Source organism: Pelophylax lessonae, assembly GCF_965119305.1.
Source record: "Pelophylax lessonae genome assembly, chromosome: 4".
Lineage (NCBI taxonomy): Eukaryota > Metazoa > Chordata > Amphibia > Anura > Ranidae > Pelophylax > Pelophylax lessonae.
This window is the reverse complement of record NC_138771.1, coordinates 153,143,500-153,169,537: the sequence shown is the minus strand read 5'-3', so window position 1 is coordinate 153,169,537 and position 26,038 is coordinate 153,143,500. Positions and strand designations below refer to the sequence as shown.

The 26,038-nt window shown below is 41.0% G+C and overlaps 1 protein-coding gene across 2 annotated transcripts in view; it reads right to left on the bottom strand.

Annotated features, from left to right (window-relative positions):
• The window catches only part of KCP (kielin cysteine rich BMP regulator), a 176,798-nt gene that overhangs the window by 62,467 nt on the left and 88,293 nt on the right, over nucleotides 1-26,038 (bottom strand). For both annotated transcript variants that reach the window (XM_082252857.1, XM_082252858.1), the window contains 15 exons: nucleotides 25,881-25,974; nucleotides 25,684-25,766; nucleotides 25,349-25,442; nucleotides 22,624-22,703; nucleotides 20,600-20,685; nucleotides 18,859-18,949; nucleotides 18,675-18,774; nucleotides 17,542-17,627; nucleotides 10,923-11,016; nucleotides 10,547-10,699; nucleotides 9,976-10,082; nucleotides 3,488-3,581; nucleotides 3,204-3,377; nucleotides 1,856-1,938; nucleotides 272-365 (listed from right to left, as the gene is read on the bottom strand). In XM_082252857.1, the coding sequence (XP_082108983.1) occupies nucleotides 272-365; nucleotides 1,856-1,938; nucleotides 3,204-3,377; nucleotides 3,488-3,581; nucleotides 9,976-10,082; nucleotides 10,547-10,699; nucleotides 10,923-11,016; nucleotides 17,542-17,627; nucleotides 18,675-18,774; nucleotides 18,859-18,949; nucleotides 20,600-20,685; nucleotides 22,624-22,703; nucleotides 25,349-25,442; nucleotides 25,684-25,766; nucleotides 25,881-25,974 (1,513 nt within the window). The remainder of the gene's footprint in view (nucleotides 1-271; nucleotides 366-1,855; nucleotides 1,939-3,203; nucleotides 3,378-3,487; nucleotides 3,582-9,975; nucleotides 10,083-10,546; nucleotides 10,700-10,922; nucleotides 11,017-17,541; nucleotides 17,628-18,674; nucleotides 18,775-18,858; nucleotides 18,950-20,599; nucleotides 20,686-22,623; nucleotides 22,704-25,348; nucleotides 25,443-25,683; nucleotides 25,767-25,880; nucleotides 25,975-26,038) is intronic.

The following is a 26,038-nucleotide window of genomic DNA, read 5'->3' as shown; positions in this document are numbered from 1 at the left end:
TCTCTATGCTGTGCTGTATGTGATGTCAGATCTCCGCCCCCTGTCTTTTGTAGCTCAGAAATGCTGTGTAAACTGTGTGCTTTAGGAGGCTGTCAAGGGGAAGGGGCAGTAGATAAACAGGTACAGCTTACGTAGGAGGATTTGTCTCATCTCTGTGTATCACCTGGGGCCAGTCACTTCACTGGGTATATGTAAGAGTTTACAACCACTGTAACATTAACTGGTATTCATATTACATGTACCCTCTGCCTACCTCCATGAATAGTATTACCTGGGCACTGAGGGCAGCATTCTCCTGGCATAGGGTATGGCTCACTGCAAGCAAGCGGAGGGCATCGCTTTGTTAGACACTGCACGTTACCATTCTGCAGACAGACACACAATTTTGACTTTTGTGATTAATCATTTCATAAAAGAGAGGAAACACTGAGTCATCTACAGATATACAGCGAAAAAAATGAAAACTGAATAAGATACTGTATATCTCTAAACTAAAAATAAAATATTAAGTGGAATGAAAAGAGAGGTCAATGTTGTGTTTCACATTAAAGAACAAACAGTTACAGAGCTCTGGGGGCTAAATCTGAACTTCAGTCTCGCCTTCAGTCTTGCACAGTTGTACAGGCTTCTCTCCTGTACTAAAAGTGCCTACTCTGATTTCACTGCACACTGTGAGCATTAGAATTTCACAGAACCCACCTGACTGGAGAAATTTCAGCATCATCTAAACCCTTTCCTTCCCAGCCTGACTGTCACTCACTCCTTTCATTTACTGGATTTAAATTGCTTCAATCATGAAGGCTGAGCATCATATGTGGGTGTTTGGTGAGAGAGGTAGAGTCCACATTCATAATTTCTTGTGTTTGTAGTATTTTGTACTTTGTGGAGAGCTATCCCACCAGTTTAATGTTTAGAATGTATTATTTTTTGAACCTAGCAGGATAGGTTGTGGGTTTTCGTAGTCATATGTGGGTTTTACCTAGGGCAGTGTGCATGTAAGGGCAATTTGTATAGAAAAACCCACACCACCAGACTGACATCCCCCCTCAAAGAATTTTGATATTTGTATATCACCTCCCAGGAGCTGCTTGCATCAGGGCTGAAGACTCTAGAGCAGGGATTCCCAATCTACGGCCCTGCAGCTGTTGTAGAACCACACCTCCCATGAGGCATTGTAAAACGTTGACATTCACATACATGACTAGGCATGATGGGAATTGTAGTTCCGGAACAACTGCAGGGCTGTAGTTTGGGAATCCCTGCTCTAGAGAGTAGAACTGAAGAATTTAAGCAGGATGCTCTGATGTTTTCAGGAAGCTATGTATGGCAACCTTTAATCCCCTCCCACCAGCCATTATCCACCTGAATTGCATAGAGAAGCTCAGTGACACAGCATGTTGAAGAGAGGGAGAGGGAGGAACCAGGGGAGGCAAACATATGCGCACATTAAACCGTTTTAATATGAAAATGATTACTAAGTAAACATTACAGGGTGGCTTGCATTAAAGAAACAAGGGTTCAAATGTACCTACATTTATTGTATGGATCGGACCTAATGCAGCTGTTTACAGCTGAAGTACAATCATGTTTATGTTCACTTCCTAACCTTGACAGATATCTTCTGGCCAATACTTCCAGGGGAAAGAACCAGCTTAATTGGATTTTCCTGATCAATCACTATTTTTCCCCCAGTTTTTGCCTCTTCTGATGTTTTATTTCTGTATTTCCTTCCTTCAGGCAATTTAAACATGCATGCTTGTGGAAAGATGTTTTATATAAAAGGTCTTTTGGTGATCACATTGTGTCTACATGTCTAACCACCCATTGCCAGTAAGCACCTTAAGTTAGTACTCACAATGCAGTGACATTGTCTGCACTTGTCTGTGGGATGTGGAAAATCTGCACCATTGGGATATTCCTTTCCAGCGTAATTACAACCTGTACAAAACAAGAAATACCACATAACAATCTACAGTGAGAATCAGGTCTTAAAATGTTATTGTAATCCCACCCCTAAGAACCTTGGTTGACGGGCTTTTGTTTGCTTTAAATAGGTTTTGAATTCCTATGGAAGTGTAGGGTTAATTGCAGGTCAGAAGGAGGCCAACTTCAAGTCAAAAGCATCTGTCAACGAATTCTGAAGTATCTCAAACTGATGTCAAGTAGTTCCAAAACATCTGGGGTTCCAAGGTTCGCCATCACTGCTCTATAGCAATGATTTCTCAAACCACCGGGCCATGGCCCACTGCCTGGCTGTTGCCTCCCATCCTTTCACTCTTACTAGCTGCAAATCCCTTAACTTCCCACAGTGCCTCCAAGCCTGCTGCAGAGCCTCCAGTCCTCCATGGTGTTTCTAACCTCCAAAAGAGCCCACTGTGCCCACAGTGCTCCCCTGTCCCCTACATAAACCTCATTCCTGACAGGAACACCAAGTCAGCTGTAGAGTCTCCTAACCCATTCCACAACCATCACCCTACCCTAAAGTGAAGCCCAGTCCCATTAATAGAAGTCTTCCAGCATTTCAATACATTTTTTGCATTTCCATACTTTTATTTTGTGAAGTATAAACTTCATTCTATACCTTTGAAGCATGGAAAGTTTTGTAAGAGTTTACTGGTCATTGGTCTCACAAACCTTGAAAACTACTGCTCTATAGCATGCCCCATGGCAAATAAAAGGTCCACTTTTTCTGACAGCTCCCTGCTCCCCCAACACAAGTTTTAAAAGCCAAAAGTTTGTAAAATAATTGTTCACCCCCCAAAAATATATATATATTCACGCCAGCCTCTGCTTCCACAGCTTCCTCTGCTTCTACCACTTTCAGGAGACATTGAGCTGGAAGTTTGAAACCTTGCAAGAATGCACTCCAGTCCATTGCAAGAGTGCATTGTCTCTGAATTTGAGCTCCAAGGAAATGTTCCCTGTGACTCCTGGAGGCTGGGCGTAGGTAAAAAAAAATTTTTCTGGTCAACCAGTTTATTTACAGATGGGTTTTTAAAGCCATTTGTGATGGGGAATAGGGGATTGGAAAGAAAGCTTGAATGGTTCTCTGGAAAACAGTTTAGGTTAAGTCACTCACAGAACTTTTTGAAAAGGTCCAATTTTAGAGCCATCTAAAGTGATGGATTGTTGCTTAATTCTGAGCATTCTCTATAGTCTCCAATGATAATTGACCTCCCAGCCCTGATATACACCATTCTCACCATTACAGTTGTTGTTACAGCAAGTTCCTGGCAATGGATATGAACACTGTGGTCCTGGGCACCCTCTGTCTGCACACGTCACTTGCCCGCCTTGGCATCCACATTCTTGACACTGGTTATCTGGGTTTGTGAACTGTTGCCCATCCAAAAAGGTATTCTCATAGTATATGCAGCCTGAGCAATGTCACCAACAAGTTTACATGGAAGAAGTACATACAGTGTTAAAAATAAACAAAATTAACTACATGGCATATTTCTATTAACCAGTAAAACAGATGTCTTACCAGGGCACGTGGCACAACAGTGGCCAGGTTTTTTTTCTGGTCTAGAGCACGACACAGGTGGGCATACAATGGGAGTACACTGCACTGTACCATCCTATGCACAAGTAAGAGTGTTAGAAATGTCAATATTCTATAACTTTCCACACAAATTATACACAATATTATCAGTAATTGATTTATTTAACCTGTAATTAGCTTAATTTTTTAAGCTGAAGATGTAACTGACTTTGTCTTGCTTTTAGCCTCCTGTATTTCCCTGTACAGCAGAGCTCAGAGGGATGAGATGGATGACTCATCAGTGTGCGTCAGTTGACGTCAGACGCACACTGACAAAACACGTCGGGTCCCGTGATACACCATATTGTCACTTCCGGTCAGTGGCACGCATCTGGAACGCGGAACTGCGTTCCGACCTCCCTGGCCGGCTTTCTTCAATTTTAATTTGAGTTACTTTATTTTGGAATAAAAATGTATGAAATTACTACACTATAAAGCCTCCATTTCATTCACATATGCTGGGAATCTAATACTTAACAAACCAACCAGTGGACCCTGGAGGAAAATTGTGAAGGCTAGTTGTACCGCCCAAAAACCGGGCTCTCTACCAAGGGGACCTAGTGGGATACCATAGTAGGAGATCATATCGGCATCTGACCCCAAGGGGTCATCTGGTAAGTGGGATGTGCATGTGGTGGAGGTGGAAGGAGTAGCACATACCCACTGAAGTTTTTCACCAAGTGAACACTGTTCCATGGTTATCTGCTCACGGTTTAGACCAAGCACTAAGAACACCTTTCAGCAAATTGGACTTTTTTGAAACACTGTTTGCTTAGCACTACCTGTTCACGTTTTAGAATGACACTAAGAGCACTTTACAGCAAATTGGACTCTTTTTTAACATAGCACTATTGGCAATCACTTCGAAAAAAAATTTTCACTATCCTTTATAATTGTTTGAATATATTTATTGCCTATTTATTATTATTTAAAATCTATTCATTTTTATATAATGATCATATCTATTTATTGATGTTTCACACATTAATTCATTTATCCTATAATGTCACACACTGGTGATTTATAGAAGTTAGATATTATTTATCAGTAATATATATATATATATATATATATATATATATATATATATATATATATATATATACAGTGGGTACGGAAAGCATTCAGACCCCCTTAAATTTTTCACTCTTTGTTATATTGCAGCCATTTGCTAAAATCATTTAAGTTCATTCTTCTTCCTCATGAATGTACACACAGCTCCCCATATTGACGGTAAAAAACACAGAATTGTTGACATTGTTGCAGATTTATTAAAAAAGAAAAACTGAAATATCACATGGTCCTAAGTATTCAGACCCTTTGCTGTGACACTCATATATTTAACTTCCATTTCTTCTGATCATCCTTGAGATGGTTCTACACCTTCATTTGAGTCCAGCTGTGTTTGATTATACTGATTGGACTTGATTAGGAAAGCCACACACCTGTCTATATAAGACCTTCCAGATCACAATGCATGTCAGAGCAAATGAGAATCATGAGGTCAAAGGAACTGCCTGAAGAGCTCAGAGACAGAATTGTGGCAAGGCACAGATCTGGCCAAGGTTACAAAAAGATTTCTGCTGCACTTAAGGTTCCTAAAAGCACAGTGGCCTCCATAATCCTCAAATGGAAGACGTTTGGGACGACCAGAACCCTTCCTAGAGCTGGCCGCCCGGCCAAACTGAGCTATCGGGGGAGAAGAGCCTTGGTGAGAGAGGTAAAGAAGAACCCAAAGATCACTGTGGCTGAGCTCCAGAGATGCAATCAGGAGATGGGAGAAAGTTGTAGAAAGTCAACCATCACTGCAGCCCTCCACCAGTCGGGGCTTTATGGCAGAGTGGCCCGACGGAAGCCTCTCCTCAGTGTAAGACACATGAAAGCCCGCATGGAGTTTGCTAAAAAACACCTGAAGGACTCCAAGATGGTGAGAAATAAGATTCTCTGGTCTGATGAGACCAAAATAGAACTTTTTGGCCTTAATTCTAAGCGGTATGTGTGGAGAAAACCAGGCACTGCTCATCACCTGTCCAATACAGCCCCCAACAGTGAAGCATGGTGGTGGCAGCATCATGCTGTGGGGGTGTTTTTCAGCTGCAGGGACAGGATGACTGGTTGCAATCGAGGGAAAGATGAATGCGACCAAGTACAGGGATATCCTGGACAAAAACCTTCTCCAGAGTGCTCTGGACCTCAGACTGGGCCGAAGGTTTACCTTCCAACAAGACAATGACCCTAAGCACACAGCTAAAATAACGAAGGAGTGGCTTCACAACAACTCCGTGACTGTTCTTGAATGGCCCAGCCAGAGCCCTGACTTAAACCCAATTGAGCATCTCTGGAGAGACCTAAAAATGGCTGTCCACCAACGTTTACCATCCAACCTGACAGAACTGGAGAGGATCTGCAAGGAGGAATGGCAGAGGATCCCCAAATCCAGGTGTGAAAGACTTGTTGCATCTTTCCCAAAAAGACTCCTGGCTGTATTAGATCAAAAGGGGGCTTCTACTAAATACTGAGCAAAGGGTCTGAATACTTAGGACCATGTGATATTTCAGTTTTTCTTTTTTAATAAATCTGCAACAATGTCAACAATTCTGTGTTTTTCTGTCAGTATGGGGTGCTATGTGTACATTCATGAGGAAGAAGAATGAACTTAAATGATTTTAGCAAATGGCTGCAATATAACAAAGAGTGAAAAATTTAAGGGGGTCTGAATACTTTCCGTACCCACTGTATACACAGTATCTCACAAAAGTGAGTACACCCCTCACATTTTTGTAAATATTGTTTTATATCTTTTCATTTGCTACAATGTAAAGTAGTGAGTGTACAGCTTGTATAACTGTGTAAATTTGCTGTCCCCTCAAAATAACTCAACACACAGCCATTAATGTCTAAACCGCTGGCAACAAAAGTGAGTATAACCCTAAGTGACAATGTCCAAATTGGGCCAAATTAGCCATTTTCTCTCCCCGGTGTCATGAGACTCATTAGTGTACAAAGTCTCAGGTGTGAATGGAGAGCAGGTGTGTTAAATTTAGTGTTATCGCTCTCACTCTCTCATACTGGTCTGAAAAAGAACTGTCTGAGGATCTGAAAAAAGAATTGTTGCTCTACATAAAGATGGCCTTGGCCAGTGGTTCTCAACTCTGGCCCTCAGGATTTTAGGTATCACCTGGGGAGATGCAGACTAGAATACTACAATCACTGAGCAGCAAAATATATCACCTGTGATGTATTTCAGTTATCTTGCAAACCTGGCCTGTTAGTGGGTCCCAAGGCCCGGAGTTGAGAACCACTGGCCTAGGCTATAAGAAGTTTGCCAAGACCCTGAAACTGAGCTGCTGCACGGTAGCCAAGACCATACAGTTGTTTAACAGGACAGGTTCCACTCAGAACAGGCCTCGCCATGGTCAACCAAAGAAGTTGGGTGCACGTGCTCAGCATCATATCCAGAGGTTGTCTTTGGGAAATAGGAGTATGAGTGCTGCTAGCATTGCTGCAGAGGTTGAAGGGGTGGGGAGTCAGCCTGTCAGTGCTCAGACCATACGCCGCACACTGCATGGAATTAGTCTGCATGGTTGTCATCTCAGAAGGAAGCCTCTACTAAACATGATGCACAAGAAAGACAGAAAACAGTTTGCTTAAGACAAGCAGACTAAGGACATGGATTACTGGAACCATGTCCTGTGGTCTGATGAGACCAAGAAAAACTTTTTTGGTTCAGATAGTGTTAAGCGTGTGTGGCACAACCAGGTGAGGAGTACAAAGACAAATGTATCTTGCCTACAGTCAAGCATGGTGGTGGGAGTGCCAAGGTTTGGGGCTGCATGAGTGCTGCCGGCACAGGGGAGCTACAGTTACATTGAGGGAACCATGAATGCCAACATGTACTGTGACACACTGAAGCAGATCATGATCCCCCTCCCTTTGGGGACTGGACAGCAGGGCAGTATTCCAACATGATAACCACCCCAAACTCAAGGCGACCACTGCCTTGTTAAAGAAGCTGAGGGTAAAGTTGATGGACTGGCTAAGCATGTCTCCAGACCTAAACCCTATTGAGCATCTGTGGGCCAACCTCAAATGGAAGGTGGAGGAGCGCAAGGTCTCTAACATCCACCAGCTCCATGATGTCGTCATTGAGGAGTGGAAGAGAACTCCAGTGGCAACCTCTGAAGCTCTGGTGAACTCCATGCCCAAGAGGGTTAAGGCAGTGCTGGAAAATAGTGGTGGCCACAGAAAATATTTATACTATGGGCCCAATTTGGACATTTTCACTTAGGGGTGTACTCCCTTTTGTTGCCAGCGGTTTAGACATTAATGGCTGTGTGTTGAGTTATTTTGAGGGGACAACAAATTTACACAGTTATACAAGCTGTACACTCACTACTTTACATTGTAGCAAAGTGTCATTTCTTCAGTGTTGTCACATGAAAAGATATAATAAAATATTTACAAAACTGCGAGGGGTGTACTCACTTTTGTGAGATAATATATATATATTTATATTTTTTTTGTGTTTACCTCATGTTAATGTTAACAATTATTTTAGTGCATGATATGTAAATGTTTGGATAGTAGAATGACATATGGACATATACACATTGTTTCAGAGCTGCATCTTCAGAATACAAGACACACAGGAAGAAATATTTTGTTTATTGTTTGAGAAACTATAAACCACTGAAAGATAGTTTTAGAATCATGTGATTTTGTGTCAGCCATTATATTGTATAGATTATTAACATGTTTTTTATCCTTTCATTTTCAGATAAAGCAGATCCTAAGATTTACTGAGGAATAATTCATCAAATTTGGCTGTAATAAGTTTTCCATATATTGTGAATATCATTTTATTGAGATGTCTAATACTGAATCGGTCCGGTGTTCATTAGTGGATGAAAGACAAATTTAGCTTCTGAACTGCTTTAAATTGCCACTAAATGATATCATGTTTCTTCAAAAATAATCCATGCACATCTAATACTTAGTTGCCTTGTAATCCATTTTTCATTACATTGTTTCTCACTGTGTATTTATTACTCCTTTTTTTGTTATCCATGAGTTCTGAACCTCTCCTTTTCTACCTCACTTCCATTTGGAACAAGCAGTGCACATTATTGCAGTCATGTGTACTGCTCTATGCACACTACAAATCCCATTGTCCATAGTCCCTATTCCATCTCGGGAGTGAGCATTAGAGGGCAGCTATGTTCCATTAAGGGGGACCATAAACAATGAACGTAGAGCCACACTCTGAAAGGAAGTCAGATCACAGCAGCAAAAAAAAAAGGAATATATAAATTTGTAGGAGGCTAATAGCAATATAAGGTACTTTTTTGGGGTTAAGAATACTTACATGAATATTTTTTTTAACTGGAGTTAAAGCGGAGTTCCAGCCAAATTTTTTTTTTTTTAAACCCCAGAGATATTCTTTTTAATCCATGAAATCTATTTTATATTAGCTAAATATATTATTGTGTGCTATGTTATACATAATTTTTTTTAACAAACTAACTTTATATTTCTTCTGCAGCGGGTTTCCATCTTAGATGTGGGCATGTGAAGTCCACATGTACCTTCTTCCGGGACTAGGTGCTGCTGCTTTACCAGAGTCAGAAGACATACTCAAGGGTCGAGTAAAATTTTAATACAGAGCGGACAGCTGACTGAGAGGAGGCGGGGCTGAGGTGGGACAGAGGTGCGGCTGTGTCAGTAATGCACGGCTTCTAGCTTTTAATGGCTAGAAGCCCTGCATTACTGACATGGCCGCACCTCCGTCCCACCTCTCCTCTCAGTCAGCTCTCCGCTCTTACAATTTTCCTCCACTTCCGTCTGCCTCCTCTCAGCTCTCCCATTCGCCCAGCCCCGCCCCCTGTAAGGACCCGAAGATGCGCCTCCTCTCAGCTGTCTGCTCTGTATTAAAATTTTTCTCCACCTCTGTCCCGCCTCCTCTCAGCTCTCCTATCTGCCCCACCTCCTGTAAGAAACCGATGACGCGGCAGGAACTCCATCCTGCCTCAGCCCCGCCTCCTGTCAGTAAGCTGTCCGGCGTCCACTCTGTATTAAAATTGATAGCGCACATCTCCCAGCAGCCTGTGCGCCGCAGGAAGTGACATAGCTCGCCGCGGCGCTGAAGGAGGAAGAAAATTGCTTACCCCCTAGCAACAAGGTAAACCAATCAAGAAAAAAAAAGTCGGCAATGCTGTTTTTAATTGAGGAATGCCAGCAATTTCTAAAAAGTTTAAAACATGGGTGGAACTCCACTTTAAGTTTAATTTTAACTATTGCACCTATATACACAAATAATGGCAGACAGATATTATAGATGCCATTAGAGTAATCACATTGCACATCTAACTAAAGTTCATTCTGCTCATTTATTACAAGAGTGAGATAGCTGTAATGTTGATGTGCATTCTCACCTGGCAGCGGCAGCTCTGGCAGGGATTGTCAGGGTCAGTAAAGTCCTGGTCATTGCTATATATACGCTGGTTGTAGGTGCAGGTGTCACATACTGGGCAGCACTCACCTAAGATGTTAGAAAGCACATTTATTACTTCACAATCCAACTTGCCTAATCCAGCATAAGTATTATGCTAAATGTAACTCAGACCTTTAATATAATTGCAGCATTTACAGTTTTTTTTTTTTAAAGGTTTCTATTACTTTAGTGGTTCTACAATTAACAAACCATACACAAAACCTGCCACACCTACAATTTAGAATGGCACTATGTGGGCTACAGCGTCAGAATCTGTAGGGTTTATTGGTATAATATTTGATAGCTTCTTACACTTTATACATGCAGGTACATGCAAAGATTTACAATGCAAAATGCAGACTATGGCGTAACTGTTCTTCATTAAAGACAAACAAAAATCTGGCCACTTGATGCTTCTTCCTTAGTAAACTTTATTGAAGCACAACAACAATAAAAGAGTCCATATGTGTTAACGCGTTTCGGCCAAAGACTTTTTCATAGCATCTTCTTACCTTCATTGTGGGTAGGATGAAGACAAGACAGAGGGGGGCATTGACTGACTCCACATACTGTATCACCATTCAGACAAGCACAGGTGCTGCATGGATCTCCTTCAGGCTCCCACTCTACCCCCTCCAAGAATTCAACACCGTCCTGCACACATACTAAAAAGAAATACTGAAATGAGAACAGGTATAACAAAAGAGAAGTGAAGTGAAACAGATAAAAGGAAGAGGACTTATATTTCAGTCCCACAGTAAAAACATGAAGAATAGGGAGACATTAATTCAACACAGATGAAGCCTGCACGGCATGCTATAACAGACTTTAGTAAGAGTTATTACAGAGTCTCGGAAAGAATCCGAGCCCCTCTCCCATATGTCTCACCTTTACAGACAGGACAACATTTATTGGGTTCTCTCACTGGGTTTGGGCAGGCCTGAGGTGGGCAGCTTTCCTCAACACAGCGGACATTGCCTTTCTACAACACAAAGAATTATTTCAGTTATGTAAACTGTCTCAAAAGAATCCCAACAATTTTCATATATTCCTGCTTTAAACCAGTGGTTGTCATTCTTTGAGCTAAAGGGGGCCTCAAATGCGGCCCCTAACATGACCAAAGAGTCGCACATATTGTTCAATGGATTTTAATGTAATGCTTAAGAGGGATGTCAGAAACTGCCGACCTAACAGAGGAAATGAGAGTCAGAGAGTGTAGATATGCTACATTTTTAGCTGGGGATATGCTACAGAAGACAATATGAAATTGAGAATGCATTACATGAGGCTAGTAGGGATCAATGCTATTATTCTAATCAATGTTCCCCCTACAGACTGCTGAGATCCAAAGGGCAAAACATAATATACCAAAGGGACGCATGCAGCCTTGGGCCGCAGGTTGGGCACCAGGGCTTTACACCCTCACTGGTACCATATTTGTTTATATATATTTGCATTGAAACATATAGCTACATATTAGATATATTTTTTATATATAAAATATATATACAGATGCAAGAAAAAGTATGTGAACCCTTTGGAATGATTATGGATTTCCGCACAAATTGGTCATAAAATGTGATCTGATCATTATCTAAGTCACAACAATAGACAATCACAGTCTGCTTAAACTAATAACACACAAATAATGAAATGTTGCCATGTTTTTATTGAACACACTATGTAAACATTCACAGTGCAGGTGGAAAAAGTATGTGAACCCCTAGACTAATGACATCCCCCAGAGCTAATTGGAGTGAGATGTCAGCCAACTGGAGTCCAATCAATGAGATGAGATTGGAGGTGTTGGTTACAGCTGCCCTGCCCTATAAAAAACACACACCAGTTCTGGGTTTGCTTTTCACAAGAAGCATTGCCTCATGTGAATGATGCCTCGCACAAAAGAGCTCTGAGAAGACCTACGATTAAGAATTGTTGACTTGCATAAAGCTGGAAAGGGTTATAAAAGTATCTCCAAAAGCCTTGCTGTTCATCAGTCCAGGGTAAGACAAATTGTCTATAAATGCAGAAAGTTCAGCACTGCTGCTACTCTCCCTAGTAGTGGCCATCCTGTAAAGATGTTTGCAAGAGCACAGCGCAGACTGCTCAATGAGGTAAAGAAGAATACTAGAGTGTCAGCTAAAGACTTACAAAAGTCACTGGCAAATGCTAACATCCCTGTTAGCGAATCTACAATACGTAAAACACTAAACAAGAATGGATTTCATGGGAGGATACCACAGAGGAAGCCACTGCTGTCCAAACAAAACATTGTTCCCCTTTTACAGTTTGCACAAAAGCACCTAGATGTTCCACAGCAGTACTGGCAAAATATTCTGTGGACAGATGAAACAAGAGTTGAGTTGTTTGGAAGAAACACACAACACTATGTGTGGCGAAAAAGAGGCACAGCACACCAACATCAAAACCTCATCCCATCTGTGAATTATGGTGGTGGGGGCATCATGGTTTGGGGCTGCTTTGCTGCGTCAGGGCCTGGACGGATTGCTATCATCGAAGGAAAAATTAATTCCCAAGTTTATCAAGACATTTTGCAGGAGAACTTAAGGCCATCTGTCTACCAGCTGAAGCTCAACAGAAGATGGGTGCTGCAACAAGACAATGACCCAAAGCATAGAAGTAAATCAACAACAGAATGGCTTAAACAGAAGAAAATATGCTTCTGAAGTGGCCCAGTCAGAGTCCTGACCTCAACCCAATTGAGATGAGATGCTGTGCCATGACCTCAAGAAAGCGATTCACACCAGACATCCCAAGAATATTGCTGAACTAAAACAGTTCTGTAAAGAGGAATGGTCAAGAATTACTCCTGACCGTTGTGCATGTCTGATCTGCAACTACAGGAAACATTTGGTTGAAGGAAGGAGCTTCAACCAGTTATTAAATCCAAGGGTTCACATACTTTTTCCATCTGCACTGTGAATGTTTACATGGCGTATTCAATAAAAACATGGCAACATTTCATTCTTTGTGTGTTATTAGTTTAAGCAGACTGTGATTGTCTATTGTTGTGACTTAGATGATTATGATCAGATCACATTTTATAAGCAATTTGTGCAGAAATCCATATCATTCCAAAGGGTTCACATACTTTTTCTTGCAGCTGTATATATATTTTTTAAAGTTTAGAAGCCTCTTTTGGACATATATGACACGTGTATCACTATCAGGTATTCCTTGCCTTTCGCCTATTAATATCTAGGACTTAGTTATCAAATGATGGGCGATTCAAAACCCTTTCATGCATAATCTCCTGGTTGAGTAAGGAAACTCAATAAACTGACCACTATCTTTAAGCATACCCTTTGGCGTATTATTCAGGTGCAAAATTCTATCAATCTATAGCTATTTTCTACCATTTTATTTTCTTCTTTAGGTCAAAATGTTAAGAAGCTAAGCCTATGTAGATGACTTCATGTTTTGTCTGATCCTGGTACCAGGAAACACGGATTTCAGAGCTTTTCTGCACATGTGATCATCAAAGGTAAAGTGCATTCCTTCTCAAGTTCAAAAAGAAGCTTATTCATGTCTTTATCTATACAAAGCTATATGATCCAGAGCTAAATATGATCCAGCACAAATATAATTTGATTACAGATATATATATATATATATATATATATATACAAACCCAATTCCAAAAAAGTTGGGACACTTTACAAATTTTGAGTAAAAAAGGAATGGACGAATTTACAAATCTCATAAACTTATATTTTATTCACAATATCATATAGATAACATATCAAATGTTGAAAGTGAGACATTTTGAAATGTCATGCCAAATATTGGCTCATTTTGGATTTCATGAGAGCTACACATTCCAAAAAAGTTGGGACAGGTAACAATAATAGGCCGGAAAAGTTAAATGTACATATAAGGAACAGCTGGAGGACCAATTTGCAACCTTTTAGGTCAACTGGCAACATGATTGGGTATAAAAAGAACCTCTCAGAGTGGCAGTGTCCCTCAGAAGTCAAGATGGGCAGAGGATCACCAATTCCCCTAATGCTGCGGCGAAAAATAGTGGAGCAATATCAGAAAGGAGTTTCTCAGAGAAAAATTGCAAAGAGTTTGAAGTTATCATCATCTACATTGCATAATATCATCCAAAGATTCAGGGAATCTGGAACAATCTCTGTGCGTAAGGGTCAAGGCCGAAAAACCATACTGGATGCCCGTGATCTTCGGGCCCTTAGACAGCACTGCATCACCTACAGGAATGCTACCGTAATGGAAATCACAACATGGGCTCAGGAATACTTCCAGAAAACATTGTCGGTGAACACAATCCATCGTGCCATTCGCCGTTGCCAGCTAAAACTCTATAGGCCAAAAAAAGAAGCCAAATCTAAACATGATCCAGAAGCGCAGACATTTTCTCTGGGCCAGGGCTCATTTAAAATGGACTGTGGCAAAGTGGAAAACTGTTCTGTGGTCAGACGAATCAAAATTTGAAGTTCTTTTTGGAAAACTGGGACACCGTGTCATCCGGACTAAAGAGGACAAGGACAACCCAAGTTGTTATCAGCGCTCAATTCAGAAGCCTGCATCTCTGATGGGGTTGCATGAGTGCGTGTGGCATGGGCAGCTTAAACATCTGCAAAGGCACCATCAATGCTGAAAGGTATATCAAAGTTCTAGAACAACATATGCTCCCATCCAGATGTTGTCTCTTGCAGGGAAGACCTTGCAATGCCAGACCACATACTGCATCAATTACAACATCATGGCTGCGTAGAAGAAGGATCCGGGTACTGAAATGGCCAGCCTGCACTCCAGATCTTTCACCCATAGAAAAATTTGGCGCATCATAAAGAGGAAGATGCAACTAAGAAGACCTAAGACAGTTGAGCAACTAAAAACATGTAATAGACAAGAATGGGACAACATTCCTATTCCTAAACTTGAGCAACTTGTCTCCTCAGTCCCCAGACGTTTGCAGACTGTTATAAAAAGAAGAGGGGATGCCACACAGTGGTAAACATGGCCTTGTCCCAACTTTTTTGAGATGCGTTGATGCCATAAAATTTAAAATCTATTTATTTTTCTCTTAAAATGATACATTTTCTCAGTTTAAACATTTGATATGTCATCTATGTTGTATTCTGAATAAAATATTGACATTTGAAACTTCCACATCATTGCATTCTGTTTTTATTCACAATTTGTACAGTGTCCCAACCTTTTTGGAATCGGGTTTGTATATTTACATAAATAATTACTTGTTCTTCAAACTTCAGTAATATGTGGCAGTTGTAAATAGAATCTTGTGGTCCACTTATATAGCAGCTCACATATGATGGATTAGCTGGCCAAAAGTTGTTTATTATTAGTTCGTTGTTGTTGGTTTTGGATGGAGGAAACAATCCCCCCCATCCCTACCCTTTGCTGGGATACTGCATTCGGACGGCAGGTCGTACTGCTGTCAGAAAATACTGATCAAGAAATGTTTTTCAGCATGACCCTTACACAAAAGTTGATGAAACAATTGACTTCTGTTGAGTGATGATGGCAAATCCCGGCCGAACACACCAAAATTTGATTGGTGAAGGGCCAGCTTAACCACTTAAGCCCCGGAGGATTTGGCTGCTAAAGGACCAGGGGTTTTTTTGCGATTTTTTACTGCGTGACTTTAACGGACAATTGCGCGGTCGTGCGACGCTGTACCTAAACGAATTTGACGTCCTTTTTTTCCCACAAACAGAGCTTTCTTTTGGTGGTATTTGATCACCTGTGCGATTTTTTGATCACGCGCTATAAACAAAAAAAGAGCGTAAATTTTGCAAAAATAACAATATTTTTCACATTTTTTTATATGAAATTCCCCAAAAAAAAAAGTAAAAATCAAAATTTTTTTTCGGCCAATTTGTTTTATGCTACCTATGTTTGGTAAAAAAAATCGCAAAAAGCGTATTTTGATTGGTTTGCGCAAAAGTTATCACGTTTACTAACAAAGAGAAAGATTTTTGTCATTTTTGGTGTTTTTTTTTTTAACGCATAATGGCGGCGATCTGCGATTTTTTTTTCGGTACTGCGACATTGCGGCGGACAGATCGGACCCTTGACTGACATTTTTGACACTTTTGGGGGTACCAGTGACATTACTGCAGTAATCAGTGCTATACATATGCACTGTTACTGCAAAAATGACACTGGCAGGGAAGGGGTTAACTTTATTGGACAGGGAGGGGTTAAGTGTGTCCTAGGGGCGTGCTTTCTACTGTGTAGGGACATGGCTATTGGTGTAAAAGCAAAGATCAACCGTTCTACATAGTAGAACGGTCAGATCTTCACTTTTACACAGGGAGAACTGACAGGCAGCTTGTTTACACAAGCTGCTCTGTCTTTCTCCCTTCACAGGAGCGATCGTAGTGTGGCCGGCGGACATCGAGTCCGCCGGTCACACGCACTGACTTGCCTGTGAACGAGCCGCGGCGGGCGCGCGCCTCGGCGGGCGCGCGCCCGCCCGCGATAGGCTCGCAAGTCAGTGACAGGCGAGTGACGTACCGATACGTCACTCTGCCTGGCCGGGGCTGACCGCCGCAGTATATAGTCGTGCGGCGGTCGGCAACCGGTTAAAGTGACACCTTATTCTCACAAAAAAATAACCCATACACATCTACTACTTAGCCCAGTGTTTCTCAACTCTGGTCCTCAGGGAACACTAACAGGCCAGATTTTAAGTATTACCTTGGGGAGATGCAGATTAGAATACTGCAATAACTGAGCTGCAAATGATATCACCTGTGATGTATTTCAGTTTTCTTGCAAACCTGACCTGTTAGTGTGCCCTGAGGACTGGAGTTGACTTAGCCTACATAGCCCCGTAATCAATTTTTTAGGAAACCACTGCTTTCTGTGCTTTTCTGCCTTCTTGTTATATCCCCTGTGAGCTCCCGAATCACCCAAACCTTTGTTTGAAACAAGCTGTTAATGTTAGTTGTGGTCACGTGCACTGCTCTATGGACGCTATGCATTCCATAGTTCATAGTCAACTCCTAGAGGGAGCAAGAGAGGATGGCTACATATATTGGGACTATGGAGAATAAATGTGGCCACCCTCTAACAGGAAGTTGAATGACAGCAGCAAAAAAAGAATTTGGAGAAGGCTGGGAGCATTAGAAGGTACTTTTTTGAGGTATGAACAGATACTTGAATATTTTTCTTTTTTTAAACCAAAGTTTAGTGTCACTTTAAATGTAATCCATTTTGTAATTCACAACTGTATACTATGTGTAGAGGTGGTTGATAAATTACATTGGAGCTATCATTTTAGTACACGTTCTCTTTGATAATCGTAGTGGTACAGGAGTCTGAACAGGAAGTCACTAGCAGATATTACTGTTTTTTTTTGTAAATATTATTATAAAAAAAAATTTGAGGTGTTGTCTAAAGTAGCCAACCAGTTTTTTATATATAAGCCCTGGTATGTTACTGAATGATATAAAGGTTTTATGCAAGCAGATAACAAGCACTCAATCCTTACCGTACAGCTACACCGAAGACATGGTCCATGTCCAGAAGGCTGGAATATCTGTCCATCGGTATATATGATGCGCTCAAAATCACACACTGCATAAAGAAAATTATGAACAAGCTACACAACAAACCCAAAACAGTAAAAAATGTTTCTTAAGCAACCCTATTGCTATAATTTCATTATTTTGATTTTGCATCTACTAATATTTCAAGTAGATACAGGTGGTACTTCACTCCATATAGGCTATCTAAAATGAACCCAACTCTCTCACCACTTTGTTGGAGAGAGTGCAGAAAAATTGGCACACTTCAACATATCCTATGGGAATGTCCCTCTCTAACAAGTTTTTGGAATGCCATATTCAAATGTATAGCGTCCACCATGGGTATACTATCCCCCCCTAGACCAGGATTAGCCCTTTTGAATCTCAATATAGAACACTACCCGCTCAATTTTCGACAAATGGTCCTTCACCTCCTCCAAGCTGCCAGAACCTTAATATTGCGTAAATGGAGAACCATAGAAACACCAAATATCTCCGTAACAATACGTTTAGTTAATGAAAATTATAAACTGGAAAAAGCTCTTTCCCTAAATACTCTATCTTATCACAAGTTTAATAAAGCCTGGCTGGCATGGCCTTATAGACCACAGTAATTAATAAATAAATGACTAAGTTTTATGTGCTACTACCCATATGGGGGGGGGGTGGAGTGGCTTCGCTGCCTGGCTCGTGACATTGTTCCCCTAGGGCTCTGAGCTGGGTTGGTAGGGGCTACCTCTTCCCTTCTCTTCCCATCTCGAAGTCTGAACTACAATCCCACCATTAAGTATATGTTTTTCTCTTGCATATAAGTTTGCTATCATTATCTACTGTTGTAACGCTTTACTGACAACCATTGAAATGAAGCTCCACTATCCTGTTATTTCCCCTGTTATCTACATCCAGTTGATGTAACTTTGTTGTTATTGTTATTTTGATAAAACTAATAAAAATCTATTGATTGAAAAAAAAAAATATTTCAAGTAGATGCTATTTCTACATTGCACAGCTTTCTTTGGATTTTTCTTAGCTAACAGATGATTAGCTAATAATAATAATAATAATACATTTTCCTTTTTCTCTGAAAATGTTTTACCTTCACAGCTTGGGCAGCACTGTCCTTTCACTTTGCCTGGGTGGCTACATTTTGTAGGAGGACATCGTCTATCCAAGTGATCACATGAAACTTCCCCTGCCTAAACAAGAAAAAGCAATGGACGTGTGCTTAGAACCATTAGTTTATTTAAGGATCACCCATGCTAATGATGTTATCTACTCACTGAACATGTACAGCTGAGACAGGGGTCATGAGCAGCAGTGAACACATCACCTTCAGCATATGACTTGGAATCAAACTCGCATCCCTCACATCTAACAAGAAAAGAGTTACTGAGAAAGCTGGCACAATTACAGACAACAGGAAAAAGGTAGAATATTTAGTTAAAGACAGGAGGCATACAATGAATTTGGCACAACCATAGAGGTTTCAATAACATCTTGGCCTTTAGAGAACCCATAAGCATGGAAAAAACACTGCACAATCCAAATGATTACGGTTTGTTCATAAACCTATAAAAAGGCCATTAAAGACCATTAAAGATTCACTTTGATAAACCAGTACAGAGTGCAAAATCTGGTGCAGCTGTGCATGGTAGCCAATCGGCTTCTAACTTCAGCTCTTTCAATTAAGCTTTGCCAAAAAACTTGGAAGCTGATTGGTTTCTATGCAGAGCTGGACCCGATTTTGCACAGTCTAGTTTTAGTAAATCAACCCCATTGTGTCATGAGCTAGTCGATTTTAAATACAGAGCTGCAAGGTACTTCTGTACCAAAGAATCTAATAAAAGGCTTCTGATGTCTGCTTGTAATGTAAATGTAAAAATAAGTAGGAATATGACCTACAGTCCTGCATGATATGAAGTATGTGACTGATAAACACTTACAACTAATATGCACTTGAAAAGAGGCTCAACAATGAGTCAAAACTTGCAAAATATACACTACCAAAGTACCAAAAGTATTAGGACACCTCCCTTTGCACGCACATGAACTTTAATGGTATCCCGGTCTTAGTCCGTAGGGTTCAGTATTGAGTTGGCCAACCCTTTGTAGCTATAACAGCTTCAACTCTTCTGGGAACGCAGTCCACAAGGTTTAGGAATTTATCTATGGGAACGTTTGACCATTCTTCCAGAAGTGCATTTGTGAGATCAAGCACTGATGTGGATGACAAGGCCTGGCTCGCAGTCTCCGCTTCAATTCATCCCAAAGGTCATCAAACTTGACTATGCAGGTCAGTCAAGTTCCTCCACCCTAAACTCGCTCATCCATGTCTTTATGGACCTTGCTTTGTGCATTGGTGTGCAGTCATATTGGAACAGGAGGGGCCATCCCTAAACTGTTCCCACAAAGTTAGGACCATGAAACTGTCAAAAATGTCTTGGCACGCTAACGCCTTAAGTGTTCCCTTCACTGGAACCAAGGGGCCAAGCCCAACGTCTGAAAAACCAGCCCACACCATAATCCCCCCTACACCAAATGGTTTGGACCAGTGCACACAGCAAGGTCCATAAAGACATGGATGAGTGAGTTTGGGTTGGAGGAACTTGGCCTGCACAGAGTCTTGACCTCAACCGGACAGAACACCTTTGGGATCAATTAGAGCGCAGACTGCGAGCCAGGCCTTCTGGTCCAACATCAATGCCTGACCTCACAAATGCGCTTCTGGAGGAATGGTCATACATTCCCATAGGTACACTCCTAAATCTTGTGGACAGCCTTCCCAGAAGAGTTAAAGCTGTTATAGATGCAAAGGGTGGGCCAACTCAATACTGAACCCTACAGACTAAGACTGGGTTGCCATTAAAGTTCATGTGCGTGTAAAGCCAGGCATCCCAATACTTTTGGTAATATAGTGTAAGTTCACTATAGGCTTGTTGGTCACAGTAGGCTGAGTGTAGCTGAAGAAAATACTCAATATAGTTGTGGAAAACAAACTTACAATAAACTAGAACAGCCTACCTTGCACAGCATTCTCCTGGGTTCCGCACAGGGTTTCTGCATGGTGTTTGGCTACATGGTATAGGGCTACACTGGACATTTCCATTCTATAACACAGGAGATAGACAAAATCACTTAAATTTAGAAATTAAATACATTTGTAATTTAAGTAAACCCTTCAGCAGTTTGAAAAAGTTCTTTTACAGTCAGAGGAACAGTGTCCTATTTTTCCATAATTGCTTCTGTGCACTCCAGGGGCCCTCTAAAGATCCTAAGCAAACAATTATATTCCTGAAAGACGATATATGCATCTGACTAGGCTGCCCCACATGAAAATGCTCAGGCACTGAGAGAGGCAGAGAAGATAATGTGCAGGTCACCCAATATCTGGAGGTTTAGGGTTATTTTAAGAGACTGCTAGGGAGATTTGCGAGAGCATAGAGATACTAAGATGTGGCACTGTATGGGGCTTTCTTTTAAAAGGAAATATTACTTTTGTTTACTCTAATGGTTTAAACCAATCATTTCTCATCAAGTTATACAAAAATGGCAACCACTTGAACCTATAACTAACTGTCAAAGTAAGGTGCACATAGAAGGGCATGAAACAGCACAAACAAACAAAAAAAAGATTTCCCAGCACGCTTACCAGCCAGCCTGAAACAAAACAAATTTGCCCTGTTTAAAAATTTGTGTTAAAAACAGAGGTTTTGGTTGCACACATTTTGCAGTTATATGTGGAAGCCACAGTACCAACGCCAAGGCTCCTTTGTAAAGTGCGGTCCTAGTTCTAATATTTGAGAGACTCCAAGTTGGACCATTAATAGGAGCAAATGTATTCCTGGAGGGAGCCCATTTTTACTTGAAGGCTCAGGGACACATTAGAAGCCAAATAAGAACACAATGGCAGCTGAAGAAGTCCAATGTGTCCCCACTCCCTCCAAATCCAATGAATAAGCTATACAAAAATGGCAGATGGAAGAGAATTTTCCTTTACTGCAATAGTTTAAACAAATAATTCCTGATCAGAAGTGTCATTTCTCAGATGCAGTCAATATAACCTTCATCCTGGTCAGACTAGAACTAAGTGACATTTAGAACTTCCACTTTGGAACCGATCCCTATACTGCTGGAAGCATGCATTCCAGTCCATGTGCAAGCACTGGATCTGTTAACAGATTATAACTGCTGGCCATTCTTGCCTTGTCACATGTGCCCAGTCATATCAGAATTCTATTTGGCCAGGTTTAGCTCATGTTCAGGACTTGAATATGGATTATTAGCAGTACAGGGAATCACAAGACTCAAATGCTGACCAACGCTGGCTAGGGCAGGCATTGGGAAGTAACTTTTTTCTGCATATAAGGTCTGTAAATTAATTTACAATCCACTTGGGAGAGCAATGGGGGCTTTAAAGCGGAGCTTCACACAAAGGGGGAGGCTTCACTTGTTTTGGGGGGGGGGGGGGGAGTGGGGACCTGGTTTTGACAGGTAATGGGGTGAACTGAGCCGGAATCCCCCCCCCCTCCTTCCCCCACAGCTTTCTGGGACACTGCACAGTTCCTAAAAGGCTGCGGCCCATTCATAAAGCGTAGTACGCTTCATGCATGTTCAGTAAGAAACCAGCTGTGAAGCTGCAAGGCAAGGTGGCAATACCAGCACCCGATTGATCAAATTGGCACGGTAGAGGACACTGCTGAATGCCTGGACAGGTAAGTGCCCTAATATTAAAGGCAGCACCTACAGTATTTGTATCTGATGACTTACAACTGCAGTTACCCATCCAAAATTATGTAATATGAGGACCTATCAAACAATCAGCTAGTTTAAAATCAGGCAGACCCTTGCACCGAATAGTTGATGGCAGATCAAAAGGAGATTGAACACTCAGATTATGTAGTATATGGTCAGCGTTAGGAGCATTTAGTAAAATGTTCTTTTAGAAAAAGTTCTTACAGAAAAAAAATATAGGACCAAAAAATATAGGACCACTACATGAAAAATATCTAATTTACCGGTAATTAGAAATAAAGTATAAAATTCACCTCACATAAGCAGCGTGTACAAGGGTCAGAGCTTCTCACTGATTGTCCATTCTGATATGTGCGCCCATTAAATGAACATCCTGAGAAAAGAGAAACAGCAAAGCAACATCAATAAAGAAAAATGACACAAGTGACAGGATTTCCTGTGTAAATGCTATTGAAAGATATAAAATTTTCCACTCACATTACAGACCATCAACAGTGCAAAACTGAGCTGATTTATGGGGATTGAAGCAATACACCGAAGCAAAAATGAAAATTTTGCCAAGAGTTAGCAGCTAGGTTTTTTTTTTTCAGTCTCTGAAAATTTGAATCCAAGAAAAATACGTCTGTCGTCTTTTTTGAAATTTCTGAAAATTAAAGACTAAATCTATTTGTTGTAGTTAGCTTTTATCTTTTAGTTTCCAGAAATGAAAAAAAAAAGGATTCCGATTAGTTGTTATGGGAAACAGTTCCTTTGTTGCTCAAATATTTGATAAATCATTATTTTTTGAATGCACATTTAAAGTTGCCATTATTGTGGCACTGCCACCCCTGTAATGATGGTGAAAACCTTATTGCTAAATATACAAACTGGGGTTGATTTATTAGGGAAAATACGCAGTTCGCTTTGCAAGGAAATTTTCTATTAGCTTAATGCATGAGGCAAAGCTTTGCTGACTTCCAATATCCAATCACGGGCAAGCAAACTATTGCTTTTCCATTTTCCTTGCATGTGATTGGGCATTCTTTGCAAAGTGTATTTTCACCGCATTTAATAAAGTGTATCTATGGTCACAATGTAAAATCATGACCTCATTTCCACATTGTATTTCAATTGTTTCTAGCCTACTCCTATTAATCTGAACAATCTTGCAATTTGTGAACTTTGTCAAGATCCCCACACATTTACTTCCTTGAATTCTGTGACACATATTCACTATGACCTGTCAGTACTCAGTACTGCTTTGTCATACATTTCACAGAGCCTGCTTTCTGAGCAACAGAGGTGCTGAGAGGAGGAGTTTAAAGTGGTTGTAAAGGCTAAAGGTTTTTCTACCTTCATGCATTCTGTGAATAAAGGCACACACCTTCTGTGTGCTGCTTCCCCCACAGTGCCCCCCTAATACTCACCTGAGCTCCCTCTTGATCTAGTAATGTACACGGGAGCCTCAGCTGTCCCGAGTCTCTATCTCATTATTGGGTGAAATACAGCAGCGGGTGCCATTGGCTCCCACTGCTGTCAATCACAGCCAGTGAGCCAATGAGGAAAGAGCGTGGCTTGCTATTGGGGACAATGGTTAAGAGGAAGGAGCCAGGAGCGCAAGTGACCCAAGAAGAGGATCAGGGATGCTCTGTGAAAAACTATTGCACAGAGAAGGTATAATGCTGTGAAAACATATTTGCCTCCTTTCTGATTTTTTTTTTTTGCATATTTGTCACACTTAAATGATTTGGATCATCAAACACATTTTAATATTGTACAAAGATAACCCAAGTAAATAAAAAAATCAGTTTTTAAATGATGGAGATCAGCAGAGCTTCACCTCATTCATTAAACTCTGGGTAAAATGAGTGTGTAACGGATCAACTGTCACCCCAACCTGGTACCTCCGTTGACAGATGCTCCTAGTGCTTCCTGAGGGCTCCAAGCACTCCACCAGACACCGTAACCATTTCAGACCCCACAAACCACAGCAGCTTGGTCAGGGTCTCACCGTCTCCTACCCACCCTGGACCTACGACAAGGCTCCAGGTTCCCATGGGTGAACCTCTCTTTGCCCAGAGAGTGCAGCAGGAACAGGAATAAGCGCTTACACAAGCTCTTACAAGAGCTTAGTGATTATCCAAGGGAGTATGAAGGACATAAAAATCCCTTGTAGCATATTCCCCCAATGAGAGGCAGGACTCTAGATTGAGGGTGAAGTATAACTCAACTTTATTAAACAAGAAACATACTTTTATACAGTTTTCCCCCACAAGGTTACCGCCCAGGTGAACCTTGTTGAAAACAGGCCCTGACATTCCCAATCCAATGAAAACAGAGTTTTACACTCCCATACAGTGTACACAAAGATATACACTGTGGGACAATCCCCCCTCCCCCTTAGCAGCCAATCCACATACACATATACATCCCATAATAAGCTTTTCTTAAGGCAGACAGAACAATGTGAGGTCATTAACATTTAACAATGAGACAGGCACAATCCACATTCCCTCCCAAAACACAAACAATAGGGAAGTCTGCCAATGACAGTCTGTGTGTCTCTCTCACAGACAAGCACATGGAATATACTGTGCAAGGTGGTATTAAATCTTCATATTTCTATATGAAGGTATGGTTGACAAATATTACTTTCCCACTTAAAGCAATCCAAACCATTAATTATCTGTCTTTCCCTCATAGTGACAGTTAGTACCGTCATAGAGTGCAACTGCACTTACAATGTTCACACAGTCTCTTTGCCTTTAGTAAATCAACCCCACTGCATCAGTATGACAGCCAGAGAACTAGTATTTTTAGTAGGAAGTGCAATAATGGCAGCAGCCATACTTCCTTGGTCAAGGTTTCTTTTAAGAGATTGTTACTATTTTTAACTGCGCTTTGTACATCCTAATGGCTACTTATACCAAGTTACCACATTATGTTGAGTGGTGGACCCCTCAGTGACCTCACTGCCATAGATAATGTGTTGGAAGTCCCAGCAAAAAAAAAAACATGAGGATTTCTTCACAATCTTACCATCACATGTAGGGCAGCAAGTTCCTGGTCGAGGAGGAGCAGGGTTTCTACACAGAGACGCACAATGACGCTTCCTACATTGAATTTTGCCCTCCTGTGTGTACAACAAATATAAAATCACATTGGAGGAAAACCATTTAGAACTGCTAAAAGGGTCAGCTGATGTGACTGCACTTCTTGGGTACAAAAGGACAGTGTCAAGAAATGAATTTAGAGAACTGGATTTAGTGCAGAGAGAAATTCAACCACTGAACAGGTTAATAAAAATATAATTAAAGTAGTAATATGCAGGTACCTGTCTAATAGCTAATGGAAGACAAAAAACTATACTGTACCATACAACGGCAATTATGACATGGATCTCCCTGGGGTCGCCAATCCTCCTCATGTCTGCGGGTGATTGTGCCATCAATGCAGCCTTGTGTGTGAAGATATTTGAGAGGCTTTAAAAACAGTCTTATTGTACAATACAACATATTTAAAGTTTGATTTTGAGTTTACACAAGTATCATGCACAATAAAAATCCATTACCTTGACACCTTTTGCAACATTCTCCAGATATCTCTTCTTGCAGAACACAAGTTAGCTTTGGACAGGTGACTCGTACACACTGTATATTACCATTCTGTAGAAAGGAGCCTAGATTAGAAAGGAGTCTAGAGACTAACATTGCTCATAGAAACGGAAGG